This window comes from Rhincodon typus, chromosome 20 (genome assembly GCF_021869965.1).
Source record: "Rhincodon typus isolate 14 chromosome 20, sRhiTyp1.1, whole genome shotgun sequence".
Lineage (NCBI taxonomy): Eukaryota > Metazoa > Chordata > Chondrichthyes > Orectolobiformes > Rhincodontidae > Rhincodon > Rhincodon typus.
In genome coordinates this window covers 35,064,929-35,081,826 of record NC_063351.1, presented here as the reverse complement: position 1 = coordinate 35,081,826, position 16,898 = coordinate 35,064,929, and the positions used below count along the sequence as shown (strand labels likewise).

General features: G+C 38.4%; 1 protein-coding gene across 1 annotated transcript in view; it reads right to left on the bottom strand.

Annotated features, from left to right (window-relative positions):
• atrnl1b (attractin-like 1b) overlaps nucleotides 1-16,898 on the bottom strand; it is an 843,599-nt gene that overhangs the window by 51,423 nt on the left and 775,278 nt on the right. Inside the window, exon 24 of the mRNA XM_048609206.1 lies at nucleotides 9,239-9,353. Within this exon, the coding sequence (XP_048465163.1) occupies nucleotides 9,239-9,353 (115 nt within the window). The remainder of the gene's footprint in view (nucleotides 1-9,238; nucleotides 9,354-16,898) is intronic.

Here is a 16,898-nt window from a genome sequence, read left to right as displayed (position 1 = left end):
AATAGCAGCACCATGAACGGAATTATGAGTCCCACTTCTTCACATGGAAGACATAATCCAATATATCAAACATTTAGGTCTCAGGTATACAAAACAGCGCCAAGATATGCAGTAATTGAGAAGAATGCATTAGCAACAACTGATGTGAAGTTTTCAGATTATGTCTTAGATCTCAAGTTTACCATTGAAACAGACCATAAACCAATGTTTATTGCTAAAAATCAAAGAACTAGCAACGATGCGGCAATGACTGAAATATTATGTTTAAGAATAATGAAGTTCGATTCACAATTGGTACGTCCAAGGAAAACATCAAACCTCAGTGGTTGCACAATCACACATTCCTGTTTAAAAAAATCATGGAAAACTGTGGAAATCTTTTCTAATTGGGACCTATACTTGTTTGATTACAAGATATTTATCCAATTAGAGGACATTTGGAAAGTACAAAAGACTGAAGAATGAGTATACAAATTTGAAAGTATATACAAGGGAATGGCCAGAATATTTTCCAAGTAATCCAGGAAAGACATGTTAGTAACAAAACCAAAGTTGCTGGAAAAGCCCAGCAGGTCTGGCAGCATCTGTGAAGGATAAAAACAGAGTTAACATTTCGGGTCCGGTGACCCTTCCTCAGAACTGAATGGCCAATTTTTCATTGTAGATCAGCAAGTTATAGAATCATAGAATCCCAACTGTGTGGAAACAGGCCATTCAGCCCACTGCAGTAATTGAGAAGGATGCATTAGCTACAACTGATGTGAAGTCTTCCGATTGTGTCTTAGATCTCAAGTTTACCATTGAAACAGACCATAAACCAATGGTTATTGTTAAAAATCAAAGAACTAGCAAAGATGCGAGAATGACTGAAATATTGTGTCTAAGAATAATGAAGTTCAATTCACAATTGGTACGTCCAAGGGAAACATCACTGACTCTCTGGAGAGTGTCTCACCCAGACCCACCTTCTGTAACACCGCATTTACCATGGTTAATCCACCTAACCTACACATCCCTGGACACTGTGGGCAATTTAGCATGGCCAATCCACCTAACCTGTACATCTTTAGACTGTGGGAGAAAACCATAGCACCCGGAGGAAACCTGCACAGACACAGGGAGAACATGCAAACTCCACACAGACAGTCACCCAAGGATGGAATCAAACCCAGCTCCCTGGTGCTGTGAGGCAGCAGTGCTAACCACTGAGCCATGGTGCTGTCCCCTGCCGGAGGTAAAATATTGTGAGGTGGCCAGAAATTGCAAAATCGCTGGAAGAAATTATTTCAAATCACATCACCTACACAATCCACCATCAGGAACAAAAGCAACCACTACTGGCCTTTTCCCATTCAGAACATGGAATGACTTGGTACTAGATTTCCTCAAAGTCCAGAGGAACTTTTTTTCTGAGTTATTGACCATAACTCTTGATGGACTGAGGTTAAATGTCCACATGGTCACACCTCAGTGTACCCAAGGGAAATACTTAAGGACATTTTTCCTATGCATGGTATTTCAAACTTCATTATTTTAAATAATAGCCCACAATTTGCCAATGGATGGGTGCAACATCATAGAATCGTATTGGTTTGCATTCATCACTAATTCACCAAACATCCACAGACAAATGGAGGAACTGAAAGAGAATGTTGGATGATAAAAACTTTGTTGAACAAAAATGATGATTTCAATGCGATGTTTCAGTGACTGTTTCACACTATTTCAGAATGGTCTGACTCCATGCAAACTACTAACAGGACAAACATTGTAGTTCCTCAACTTCCTTTTCTTCCACAATGCTCATGCAGAGTATTATGGGAACAGACAGAGGAGGAGGAGGAGGACTACTGTGCAAGTCAAACTAGAAATTACAGCTAACATCATAGAGCCCCTAACTTGGTAGAACTCTAGACAGGGGAACTTGTGTAAAATAGGCACCAGAACTGGGAAAAACCTAAAAGAACTGCGGATGCTGTAAATCAGAAACATTAAAAGAAATTGCTGGAAAAGCTCAGCTGGTCTGGTAGCATCTGTAGAGAGAAATCAGAGTTAACATTTCCTCAGAACACAGATTTCTCTCCACAGATGCTGCCAGACCTGCTGAACTTTTGCAGCAATTTCTGATTTTGTACCTGAATTGGGAATGCCAAATTCTGAGAAAAACAGCTGAATACTGAGAATAGAATTGTTAAGAAGAAATAGAAGCATGTTGGTATCTACACTAAGAAGACCTTCGATGGAATGGACCAGTTATCCGCAAGATCTGGACAAAGATCTAAAACCAAGCTGACATTCTCAGTATGTTCAGACATGATTACTCTACTGATTTTGGGAAAAAAGCAGAAGAACAGAAATCATCTAGCTCCTCCAAAAGGGCTGAGAACAAACCAGGGAGATAGTGATATCGCTGTGAACCAGAGATGAAGTCAGATATGTGTGTGCATAGGCATGTGTATGTGCGTCTGTGTAGAGGCAGGTATAAGTGTGTGTATGCATACTTAGGTAGGTGTGTACATTTATTGATAGAAGTGGGTGGGTGGGGGTGGGTATGTACATGTGTTTGTGTGTTGATCCTTATTCTAAGCATCATTCAGTGCACAGTTAGAAGAAAGCTTAAAAGAAGATAATCTTACCAACAGTTTCATCCAGCAGGAGATGACCTCTCTGAAGATCCACTATGATGATATTAACGGACCAGTGTACTTGACAGCTTTGCTCTGGATGGCATCATGTTTCTCAAGTTTATTGGAGTTTGTACTCATCAAGCATGTAGTGAGCATTTCATTGTACTCCTGAATCGTGGCTTGTAAACAGTGGGCACGGTTTGGAGGGTCAGATGACCGACTGCACAGTTCCCAGTTTCTGACCTGCTTTTGTAGCTGTACTGTTTATGTGGCCAGTCCAATGAGCTTTTTATCAGTTATTGATGACCTCCCCCAGGATGGCGTGATAATGCCATTGACTGCATTTCATCCTGATAGATTAACTCCCCAATGAAAATTCAGCCCATTAACTATGCTTTTCTTCCTGCAGATGTCTTTTAAAGATAGTCAAATGATATAGTTTTATCAAGTGTTGCAGTGGATTCAGCAAATTTTATGCAGATGAATGTTTCATTGCCTTATATCGATCCTACTATTGATTACATATGCAGGCTATTATTAACAAAGTCTATGAATTACTGTCTGACATGAAAATGTCAGAATACCAAATTGCCTATTGCTAAACCAAATGATGTGTATCTCTGTAATCTGAAGATGTGTCTACAGCAATTTGTAAGAAACATTTTTTTAAAATGTAATTCACTCATTCCAATACTATAATTTCACAAGGCTGCTTAGAAACTGTATTGTGTGTTGCCACATCAAAATGTCTGAGAAAGATGGCCACCCTCTGCACCTGAGCAGGTGACACCAATAACGTTACACCTTGACATTGTTTTCTGTGTCATGGTGCTTCTGTGCATGTGCAGATGACATGCACTGATCAATAGTTAAATGGAAGCATTCTTAGCACTGTACATGGGTGCATGCAATTCCAGTTTAATGAAAGCTGACTTGGCTGCTATCAAAGTTTTTTCAAGGAGAACGAAGTTTGCTGTCTATGAAATTCTTAACAGAAAACGAAGAAGGTATCCACCTAGCCACAAGGCACAGTCAACCTAATGTTAGGAAACTTTGAAACAGTCAAGAAAAAACAATATTTTTCTCTAAAATCCAGTCACAGGTTGATTGGTTGCACTCCCTGGGTTGTAGCTGCATTGTTGCCATTGTGTTCCTATCCCTCTTATGTCCGTAGGCTCAGGGCTAACTCTACCTTGGATGACTGCTCATATGTTGATCCCAGACAACTGGCGGTATGATTTTATGGGCAGTGCCAACTTTGTCCCTTTCAGCCTCCAGGTGTGTGTGTGTGTGTGTGTGTGTGTGTGTGTGTGTATTGCAAAACTAAAGCTTCTAAATATCGTGTGCATTTCCTCTCCTTGGGGAGAGTATCTTACAGTATGACAACAAGCCTATAAGAATTTTGATTTTGATTTCTCTTTGACAGTTAATGTAGTATTAATTCTGTGATGAGCATTATAATTTGCCAAGCCGTAATGACAGCCATTCATCCCCTGAATGAAGTGCTGGAATTCTCTGAAGATTCAGCTAGATTTTGTCATGCAAAGTAATGCTTCTCTAGTGCTGAAAGATACAAGTATGTTACAATAAAGAACAAGGGAATTCGTTTATTTTACATTTGACACACTTGCTGCCTTACTCCTGGGTGCACTTCTTTTAAAGTAACTCTACATTGTTGGACATTATATGGAAGTTCACACTATAATGTTGATAAAATTTCAAAACCTACAAATTACTGTAACAAGCATGGCTTTTGTAAAATTTGATTTGCAACACAACATACAAAACTCTTTTTCTGTTAACTCTAATAGAAGGAAACAGACCATTTGAAGCGTTAATTGTAGTTAGGAAGAAAGTTAATGAAGAATTGAAAACACGATGCTAAGCATGTCACTTGTTTGAACCATCTGTGTGTTGATTGCTTAATACATTTGGTTGTAATATACAGAGATACAATTCTTGTAGTGGCTGAGACCCTGCCTTGCCTGAGGTGTGGTGACCCTCAGGTTAAACTCACTAACACTTGTTTCTCTCCCACCTCTATCCTTGATGTGCTCATTGCTGTCCGTCTTCCTGGCCATCCCTCCTTTACAGCCCTCATCTCCAGTCCCTAAGTCCAAGGTGATCACTAGGCTAGATGTTCAAGTATAAACCAAGTCACAGTTCTTTCCTTGATAGTGGATTTATTCACAAGATATAGTCTCCCAACCACTACCTTGGTGTCCCAGCTGATTCTCTTTATACTCTTTCAAGAAACCTAGAAATCCAGCAAAACACATTAACTAACTAAATGAGTGACAGCCCTCGAAAGGCGCTAAAGCCAGTCCTTAATTAAACAATTGTAAGGACTTTGTCTTTTTACTCTTCCTCCATTTTTCACTGTGTACTGAAATTGGAAAGCAACAGCTTTAATAAACAAGAATTATCGGAGGCTTGTGCACTTTTTAAAAACAAGTGACTTAACACTAATTGCACATCCTATTTCCACTACTACGTGCTCAAACAATAGTGGAAATAGTTTGCGAATGAACTGGAGCCAAAGTATGTATGAATGAAGCTGTGACTGGTAACAGGTAGCTGACTGGTATGTACACGAATGCCCATTATTGATGACAAAGGCTTCTATCTGCCAACAACAATGTGATTGGCTCCCAGGCAGCAGAACAGATTGGGGTGTGAATGTTTTGAGAGAAACTATTGGATCTCTTGAGTAGAAGGAGCCGTTTATTCTTCAGTAAAAATCTCTTAAGTCTGAAGTTATCCAATTTATTTTGCCACCATCCAATTGGTGTAAGCTATGACTTTTAATTAAAAAGTTAAAGACCTTTATAGGTCAGAAGCAGTCACGCTGTGCCTCTTGCAAACAGGTGAAAGTATCCAGAAAAGAAAGATCAAGAAGCAGCGTCCTGATCTTCAGAAGAATCATCTCAGCAAACCCTGTGAATAAGGATCATGAACTGCTGTCACATGATGGCAGCAGAGTAGGACACTTTAGCTGGATGTCCTCCACTCCATTGTATTTTTCTCATTTCTTTCACTATTTTTTCCCTTTCTGTCTTGGTTTATCTTCCCGACCTCTGCGCAGACCAAGCAAGGCACTCATGGTGGTGTCTTGGCTTCATCTTTTGGCGGTGTCTTGGCCCAGTCTCTCAGCGGTTTATGGCAGTGCATCAGCCCAGTCTCTTGGTGTCCTGTGGTGGTGTCTTTGCCTAGTCTCCTGATGGCAAATAGCGGTGTCTCAGCCTGGTCTCTTCGCGGCTCGTGGTGGTGTCTCAGCCCAGTCTCTCAGTGGCTCTGGCAGTCTTTCAGCCCGGTCTCTTGGTGACGCATGGCACTCTCTCAACACGAGTGGGTATTGCCCGGCCAAATTCCAAGGCACCAGGACAGATCGGGAGCTTCAACAGCAGCAGCAGTGGTGGCATCATGGCCCAACATAGGAAGAGTAAGCAGTGAAGGAGGTCCCCCAGTATCTACAGTGGCAGCATCAAGAACAAGCAATGTTCAGGAATGACCCCAGTGAGTTGTAACATCAATCATATTTGGAACATCACTTGCAATGGCTTCTCTTCCTGCTTTTGCTCTGTTATCTCTTCTGTTCCCCCAAGGATCTATCCTTGATCGTCGCCTATTTCTTATTTACACGTTGCGTCTGGGCAATTTCATCCAAAAGCACAACATCAGTTTTCTCGTACACTAATGACCTTACCTCCCCATCACCTCTTTCAACTCCAGCACTGTTGCTAAGTTATCAGACTGTTTGTCCAACATCTAGTACTGGATAAGCAGAAATTCCTTCCATTAAACATTGAAAAGACTTACATCATTGATTTTGGTAGCTGCTCAAAACTTCATTCCCTACTTATCGAATCCGTCTCTCCCTCTCTCCCTGGCACAAATATAAGGTCAGATCAATTTGTTAAGAACTCTGGTGTCACATTTGATAACAGTTAAGTTTCTGGTAAATATACACATTATCGTTATTAAGTCACCTATTTCTACTTCCATAACACCATCAAATTCATCCAATCTCAACTCACCTGCAGTTGAAACCCTCATCCTGACCCTGTTATCTCTGTATTGACTATTCCAACACACCTTTAGCTAGTCATCTAAAACTCTACTGCCCAAGTTCCAACTCACAAGAAATTCCATGTCCCTATCAGCCTAAATCTCATTGACGCATGTTGGTTCCTGGAAAAAAGCAACATCTTGATTTTAAAATTGTCATCTTTGTTTCAAATTCCTGAATAGTTTCAATCTTTCCTTTCTCTGTAATCTCTCTCTGGCATCTTGTGCATTCCCGATTTTATTCACTCCACCATTGGTAGCCATTACCTAGCCTCAAACTCTGGAATATCCTTGGGACAATTCCCTACTTCATTTTTGTCATTGAAGGCACTTGTTAAACTCACCTGTTTGACTAAGCCTGTAGTCAGCTGACCTATCTCACTCTGTTGGTTGATGTCATACATTTGTTTCATAATAGCCCCCGTGAAGTGATATGGAATGTTTCAGTACATTGAAGACACAATATAAATATAATCTGTTGTTATTATTGTGCTGTTAAGTAGAAAACACAATTTGTGTGTAGCGAGTTCCTTGAAAAAACAATGTAATATTGACCAGATAATTAATTTGCGAAGTTTTTTGATGGATAAATATTGACCAGGACGCCGAAGGATAGTTCCCCAAACTCTTTTTTGAAATAGTGTCATGGGATTTTTTATACCCACCAGAGCAGGCAAATGGAGCCTCAGTTTAATAGGTCATCTTGAAGATGACACCTCTAACAATGCAGCATCCCCTCATTATTGCACTGGAGTGTTAGCCTCAATATTTGTTCTCAAGTTCTGGAGTGGCTATGAAATCACAAGCTCTTCATTGAGTGCACAAATTTCTGAAGCAGAGTTGAGAATGTGAACAACTGGGAGCCACAGCTGACCCAAAATGGAAGATGAGCTGTTTATGGATTTTAAACTTAAATACTGAAAATAGTACTACATTTCACATCATTAAAGATAGGACTTTGGAATCAAAAACACAATTTCTAACTTGGTGGATAACACCACACTGGCAAGCATAGTCAAACAGGACTACCTTTTAAACCATCTTTTATTTTGTTAGTAAATGGTCAATTTAAAGCACAACTGTTCACTAGACAAAATTTTCACCATTCTGGGACTTTGAGCACTCTTACTTTATCCACTGTGTGATGATATTATGGCTTTAAGACGTGCATTTTGTCCTTTTTGTTTTGAAGAGAGATTTTAGGACAAGAGGTGAGGAGCTGTCTTTGTGAGCCAATAACGTCAAAAGCTTGTGAGGCCTTTGGTTTTTTTTGCAAATTGGAACAATAGAATCACAGATGAGTGGAGTCAGGCTCCCACAGAACCAGGGTTTTAGGTTAGCTTTAAGCAGTTGTTGGGGTTTGAAGATGGCTGTCTCGACATCTCTCTCAGACACAGCAAAAAGCTGGAGTTTTCCCTGCTGCCAAAATCATATGTGAGACAGTTTATTTTACTGAATTTGCCTTTGCCAAGGGTGTGTTCATGAGATGTTAATATATTGGAACAGTTGCTGTTTAGTAGTTAAATAATCCATTATTCTGTTAAGCTTTCCAACAGAGTTAAAGTTATACTAATTCTTCTTTGTTTTGTTTGAATTTTAACTTTACGGTAAGAATAAAGTGTGTTTTGCTTAAAGCCAAGTAGCATAACAAATTGCATTACATCTGGAACACAGCACCTTACACTTACCTTTAAATAAGATAAAAGTTAGGGTCCTTGATATATTTGAAGGTGGTTTGATCTGATCCATAACATCTGTGAGCACATAGGCTGCTGCCATTCCTTGAAGTGTAAACACTTTGCAACTCCTTCCCAGTAAAAGACCTCGGCCCATTTAAACTCCAACAACAAACCACACCATCTTGCTGTTGGACAGACTGCACAGCAGGCCATATCGCTCTTTTAATTTCATCTTAAATTGAAGACACAGTTCCAAAACCTTGTCATATTATAAAACTCGTAACTAAAACAATATTACAAAATTATATACAGACACTGGAGAGGATGCAGAGAAAAACTGCAATTTGATACCATAAACATATGGACGTACATATCAGAAAATCAGATGATCAGATTGGTTCTCTTTTGTCCAGCAAAAAGGCTGAGGGTTAATACCATACAGATCTTGAAAAGTATGAAATGTTTTGATATAGTGGATACAGAAAATGTTTCCTCTTGTAGGAAAGAGCTTAACTACAGCTCATCAGTACAAGATAGTCATCTAGAAATTCAATTGGGAGTTCAACAGAAACATCTTTGTTGAAAGAATGGTGAGAATGTGAAACTCATTTCCACAGGGAGTGCTTAAAATGAATAGTATGTATATATTTAAAGTGAAGCTAGACAAATATATGAGGTAGAGGGGAATGAGTGCAGCACAGGTGGCAGCAGGGACTAGTTGAAAGAATGGCCTGGTTCTGTGCCATGTATTCCATTGAATTCTATCTTAGTTCCTTATAAATTGATTTGTTAGATGAATTTTGAGAAAACAATCCTCAATTCTCTCTATGGATTTAAAGCACCAAATTAAAAGTCTTATCTCACCTGTTTGTCCAGGAGGAGGAGTACCACTTGAACCTCGTGGCAGGCAAATAAAAACTGTCAACACTGCAGCTTTGTTTCCTGAACAGGGCTCCACAGCAATAGGTTTGGGGGCTCCCTGCGAAACATGGAACATTAAATATAAAATGAAAACTGCCAAACAAAGATTGCCAACTTTCGTACAGTATATTGTGCCTTCCTTTTTATCACAGCATGGAAATTTATAATACAATACTGGCCATAGTATTAGTCAAGCTTGTAGTGCAAGTGGAGCTACACAAGAACTAAAATTAGTTTACTTAATCACAGTTCTATGCCAAAGCAGGCAAAACCATTGCACAAAAGTGCTTCAGTGCAACTCAAGCTTTCACACAAGACATGGAATTCTTAAAGCTGCTTCTGAAATTATTTAAAAGAAATTTAATAGCATGAAGAAAGGATAATGTACTGTTCAAAAGATTTCCACACAGCTGTGGTACTTCCATTCATAACCTTCAACTGATGATATAGTGATTTGATTATGAAAGCACAAACAGAAAGTGAAACAAAAGATTTGGGTCAGAGATAATCATCAGAGTCAGGTATCTTTGCAAGATTAAATGGATTACCTCATATATCCATCAGAATTTTTTCAAAATCTCAAAACAATTGAGAAGCATTAGAAGCAATTGACTCAAAGTGTCAATCCAAATGAAATTCATTCTACCAAGACAGTCAATTGGTCTGATTTATTTATAATATTACTCTATTATACCTATATTTCAACTGATCATTATTTAGAACCATAAAGACTGGAACAAGAAAGACAAATAGAATTTCCAAGATATTAATCTGTCATATTTCTATGCTTGAACAAATTGGAGAACAGTTAGCTTCATTCATTCCTTTTAATCAAAAAACAATAACTTTTCAGTCATGTGGCTCATGTTGATGTTTCCAGGTCCTGGCACATTTTCTATCCTTTTAACCTCATTGTTATGATCCATCTAGAACAGGTGAAATTATTCCTTTCATTATCACACCAGCCACAATGAAGTTTGAATTTAAGAAGAGAGGTAATATTGCCAATTATATATATCAAATATTATTCAGAACCAGAAAAGTCAGCCAGGTTCCTCAGATAACAAATAAGCAGTTAATGTATAGCAAAAAAAAATTACTCAAGCAAAATGTAAAAAAAAATTAAACTGTGCAATTATATACAATTACCCATCTAGAAAAAAATAACATTTACATTCATGTAACCACCAAGTCAGGGAAAAATATAAAAGTTCTGTGGAGTGTCACCTTAAAAAGTATTTTTGTGAACTAATATGTATATTCAGAAACAAAAAAAAGCATGGATCATCTCAAAGGCAGGTTGTGTCTTAAGGCACTGGAGTGTCTTCCTGGATCAGTCATAGTTAGCAGAATTTACTTTTCTGGAGACAGCGGTGAATTTGAATTCTCCTTTAGGAACTCTTCACTTATAGGATGAGGTCTTACAGTGAGTTTACAACTCTCAAAATTCAATGAGAGGGGTTTCAGACAGAGACAAACTGAGAGAGTGTGCAAGGGCTATTTTTCCTGAGGTAAATTATCTCAAAAGTTGAGCTTAAATCCAACACCATTTTCTCCTGAGTCATGTGACCTCTCGGTGAAAGTGTTGCAGATTTTGTGGGCTGAATCTTACCTGATTGGCACAGTGTCATTTTTGGCAATTTTCATGGAGAGTTTCTGCCTGCAAGCCCTCATGAGTTTTCTCACGCTACCTTCCCGAACTCATCTCATTAATGGTGTACTATGTCCCTATCGTACCCCACACATCATATTCTCCCACTTGACACAGGTGAAGTACTGGCCACTGCCACCAGAGCCATCTTTAAAACTCAGCTGTACATCCAGTCAACAGTTGGCAGTCTGCAGGTACCCTGCACGGTTGATTTTATTTACATCAGTCATGTTGGGCAGAGAGTAATTGGTACTGTCCTTCAGTGAGAACATGGAATCCATGTTGGTCAGGAGCTGTATATGGTCACTGCCCATGAGTATGCCCTGTGATATTTTTGACTGAGAGGTCTGGAGGATCAAGTGGCGAGCTGGAGTCACTAGGTTGCTGCCCTGACTTTCATGTTGGGCATTATTATCATCTAGTTTCTAAGTGGCAAGTGGGAAAATAGGAAAATAAATATTACTGAGATGAGATGATGTCATAATGACTAATGCTAATACAAGCGAATAGACCTCTCACCACTCCCCAGCGAGAATCTCATCTTATCATTCAACACTTCGTTGGAAAATGGGAACTTTCTGTTCTTGACAATGAAAAGCTCCTCAACGCTGATCTCCCAATCTCTCGCCAATTCCCACACTGTTCAGGACTGGAAAGAGCCCTGTGCCTCTATCCAAGCAGTCTCTTCCTTATAAATGCAATATTATTTCTACTGTAATCAGTGCTGCTTTGATTTACAAAATTATTTTTCAAAAATTCAAGACAAGTAATCTGTATATATAAAATAAACATATCCAGTCAATATTGTAAATAAATACTTCAGATAATACATCTTCATAAGAAGACTCTCGTAAAAATAGTGGGAAGAGCAGTCCAGAAGAAATGATGGATTTGAGCCGCGATGTAATTCATACAAAAACACAAGAAATAAAAGCAGCAATAAACCAAATGGCCCAAAAAAACTGCTCCACCACTGAATGTGCTCATGGGCTGATCTTCAGCTCCACTTTCCTGCCATTCTCCATATCCCTTGATTGCTGAGACACCAAAAATGTTTTCCCCAGTCTTGAGAGGGAGAGAGAATTCCAAACTGTCATAAACCTTTCATTACTCCTCAATGCAGTTTTAAATAATCATATCATCCTGTGACTGTGCTCTTGTTTTCTTCAAACAGAAGAAGCAATTTCTTAGTATCTACCATATAAGCCCCTTCAAAATCTTTATAAATGCAATCACCATGAAATCACTCTTCCACATGTCAGAGAATATAGTCCTCTCATCAAAGTCTCAGGATCCAAAGTAGCGAACTCGCGCTGTACCACTTCCAATGCAATATATCTTGCCTTATATGTGGAGACAAAAAAACTATACACAGTACTCCAGATGTGGTCTCACCAAAATCCTGTAGAATTTTAACAAGACTTATTTATTCTTGTACTCCAATCCTATATCTGTGATAAAGGCCAAAATGCCATTTTGCCTTCCGATCTGTATCTTGTACCTACATGCTAACTTTCTGTGTTTCTTATATGAACATATTCAATTCTCTATGAATACCTTTTTCTATCCAATGACCAAAGTGAATGACTTCAAAATTCCCTACATTTTAATCTATCTACCATCTTGTTACCTACTCACTTAACTTGGTTATTTCATTGCCTCTCTGATACTGCCAAAGCATACCTTTCCACCCAGGACTGTATCATCATCAAACTTGGATACATTACATTCTGTCTCTTCACCAAACAGGATCCCAGAACTGACCCATCACTTCACCATTCACTGTCTGTGAAAGAAATTAGCATGTTGTAGAAGGTTCAAGAAAAGTCAGTATCAAAAGGGTAAAAAGACTACGTGACAAACAGAATGTTAAAAGAAAGTGTCACCTCAAAGTGTTCAAACGTCCCTAGTTCTTAGTAACTGCTCCCTTTGGTAATTCTAACAGCACTTTGTCTTAGTCAGTAACATAAGTGCATGTTAGCCAGACATTTATGAATGTAGAAAGTCTGCAGCTCAGGGATGTGGTGAAATGTCTGGAGAACCCTAAGCTATGGACTATGAGATAACTGTTATCTGTCACGCCAACTTGTTTGTCTCTCTCTATAAATATCTTGAAACTCTGCACTGCAGCAGAGTCTTTGGCATCTAACCTTTGTTAGCATTGACTCTTTGTGATATCACAAATAAAAGGCTCTCTTTACCTTGAAGTCTGACGGCTGCAGTCTATTTATTCGCAGATTTGCAGAATTCCTTAACACTGTCTCACAACTTCAAAAGGCCCTGCTTATGTTTACTTTCTGCTTTCTGTTCAATATCAATCTTCTGTCCATGTTAATATAGTACATCCAACTCCATGAGCCCTTATCTTGTCTATTAACCCTTTGTGTGACATGTTAGCAAATGCCTTTTGGAAATTCATGCATAGAAATAGTGACTTGGTCATCCAGCACTTGAGTCTTACTGAAGACGTCACATTTTGTTAAGCCTTTCAACTTGCACTCACCAGTACATTTTGGAAGAATATGCATGTAAATGTTATTTTCCTTTACATTTATATCGCTGCAAATTGTCCTGACGAGTGCAAGACAAAAAACTTTGACCAAATGCGAACATTTTTCAGCAGTACTCACATCCAGGTATCCTTCATTTACTGGTTCGCACTTATCTACCTCAACAAAATTTAGACAATATTAAGAATTTTAGGAACAGGAAATGATCACTAAGCCAGTTAGTCATTTCTTTGGTCTGATGTCTTCTTTAAATGCCTACCTTTTCACTATGGTCCTCCAGAAATGAACACTGCTAATTCTTCAGCATATATATTTCCAAAAAGATTTACCAGGATGTTGCCTGGAATGGCTGGATAGGCTGGGATTTTTTTCACTGGAGTGTAGGAAGTTGAGGGGTGACCTAATAGAGGTTTTCAAAATAACGAGAGGGTTCGATAAGGTAAATGGAACCTTATCTTTTCCCTGTGGTGGAGGATTTCAAGACTAGGGGGCATACTTTTAAAGTGAGAAGAGAAAGATTTGAGGACGACATGGGGGCAATTTTTGTTTTTACACAGAGGGTGTTTTGTGTGTGGAATGAACTTCCAGAGAAAGCGGTGGATTTGGATACAGTTACAATGTTTAAAAGGTAAGTACATGAATAAGAAATATTTGGAGGGATATGGGCCAAGCACAGGCAGGTGGGATTATTTTAGTTTGGAATTATTTTCAGCATGGACTGGTTAGACCGAAGGGTCTCTTTCTGTGCTGTATGACTCTAAGACTCTATAATTCAATGGCTTTCCCCATTCCATGCATTTTTAAAACATTGTGTAAAAGAAAAGGTTTTCACTTTCCATCTTATTGTAAATTGCTAATTATTAAGTTATGCCTTCTGTTTTTATTCCTTCATCCCGGTGAACAACCTATTAAGTATAACTTTGTCATTCACTTGTTGATAACTTCAAATAAGACATCTCTCCTAACCCACAGTACAAGGTGAACTTAACCATTTCTCATTGTATAGTTCCTGCACAGACTTCCACTCTTCCAAAGGTATTAATGCCCCCTTTTAATGATTAAGTATTCAAACTATTCACAATATTTCAGACAGCGGAGTTCATAATAATTTAGAAGACCAAAAGGCAACTTGATTGAAACACACAAGATTCTGAGGGAATCTGGAGAGAATTTAGAACTAGGGCTTACTATTTAAAAACAGTAGGTCACCCATTTAAGACAGAGATGAGGAGAATTTATTTTTACTGAGCTTTTTTGTTTTTGGAATTCTCTTCCTCAAAAGGTGATGGAAACAAAATCTTTGAATATTTTTAAGGAAGGGGTAGATCAATACCTGGCAAGAAGCGGATGACAGCTGATCAGGGATAAGTGGGAATGTGAAGTATTCAGATCAGACATGATCTTATTGAATGGAGGAACTGGCTCGTGGGACTGCGCAGCCTACCCCTGTTCTGAATTTGTACATTTACATATAACAACAAAGAAAATGCGTGCAAGGATTTAAAAATTTCATAGTTTATCTAGTAGTTTACAACTGAAAGGACAATTTATCTGTTCGCTCTAATTTTGAGACTGAAGTTGACTGACCCTTGTAGAGTAACAATATAATACAATCCATCTTGAGCTTTGATGTCTTGCTTTTATATTAATTATTTGACTTTAAAAATGTAAAACAGCAGTGAAACCTGTACAAAAGTACTCTTTCAAAAACATTAACATATTCCAGGATCCAAATATCATACATGGTAGAATATGCAAGAGACAACACATCCTCTATTACTTTTTGCAATGCATGAGCCTTTTAAATTTTTTGTGAATCACACACACACCATAAAGGAGGCATTTGTATGCAACCTTTACAGAAACCCTTAGGTTGCTACACGGCCACATAGCTTACAGGAAACATTGTAAGATTCAACCTGAAACCACAGATTCCCATAAATTATGAAGTGCAGAAAGCCTTCAATGCACCACAACCCATACAAGTTAAAACCTGGGACACACACAGGTCAGCACAAATCAAGAATTAATTTCAAGATATGGCTTTTGTGCAATGGGGTTTTTATTATGCAGAATTCTTGGGACACCGAAAGCATTCTAACTGTAGGAGTGAATGCTTGTACAACTCATTATCAGGAATTATGCTGTTTCTGGGTCACTACAGTCATTGAATAAAGTATTTCCATGTTATGAAATTCTTTTTAACTATGTATATTATTGTCATTTTGAAATAGGAACACCATATAAAAAAGGGACTGCTAATTTAAGTCACTGAAGTGTCTGTAATTGTTTGGTTTTATTGAGATTGTCTAATGGTACCAAACCCAATAGAAAGTAATAGAAAATGTTCTGATCTTTATGTGAATACCACCATTGTCATTCTGCTTTATATTATAATCAATGTTGAGAAATTAAGACTAATTATACAAGAAACTATTTTAAGTAGAAAAAAATTAGAAAGATGAGCTGTTGATTGTAGGTAGAAAGAAAGCCAATCCGAGGGTGATATACAGTCCATAGTTTTGAAATCTCAGTGAAAAAAAGACATCATAAAAGTAATAAAGATACTGGGATATGAGTCAATACAATATGTCACCTAACTGAATTAATATATATAACTTACAGAAGACCTTGACATTTACTGCTTTAAACTGAGACAACTCTGCTTCCCTTCATCATGCCAAAACAAGGAATAAATTTTCCAAACAGCATTGATTTGTATCTCTTAAAGGAATTCCACAGTGGGTAATGTGACAATAGAAACTGTGACTGTATGTCTCAGGATATGCATTTGTACATGGATGCAGAGGTGTGTATCCATGTCCATTTTATGCTTTCATGGGATATGAGCATCGCTGGCAAAGCCTGTGTTTGTTGTCAATCCCTAACTGTCTTTGAGAAGGTAGTGATGAAGAGTTTTCCGAACCACTGCAGTCTATTTTGAGTAGGTACAACAAGTTTTAATCCCAGTGTGGTGCTGTGGGTTTTGATGTGTGCATAAAAATGGATGTAGATGCATGTGTGTGTGTGCATGAGGAGAAGAAGATACCTGCGTGTAAATAGATAGGCATGTACGCATGGATTTGTTATGAGTATGAATACAAGACCTCAAGATTATGGAGTAGGCTATTCGGCTCATTAAGTTTGCTCCAGCCTTCAAATGTGATCATAGCTAACCTAATAATCCTCACTTCCAACTTCCAGCCTTATCTCCATATGTGGGAGCATATCTGTTAACTAAGGGTTAATGGGTTGAAATTGTAATCTCATTAGGCCAAGCAGCAGTGACCATTGTTTTAGTTTACCTGAACACTGTTGATAAGGGTTAATGGGTTGAAACTGTAATCTCATTAACCGCATCTTGTTTATTCAGTTCTCTGTAAATCTTGTTACTATTTTGTGACAATGTGTCACGCGCCCATCGCCTGATCCAATTGCCAAG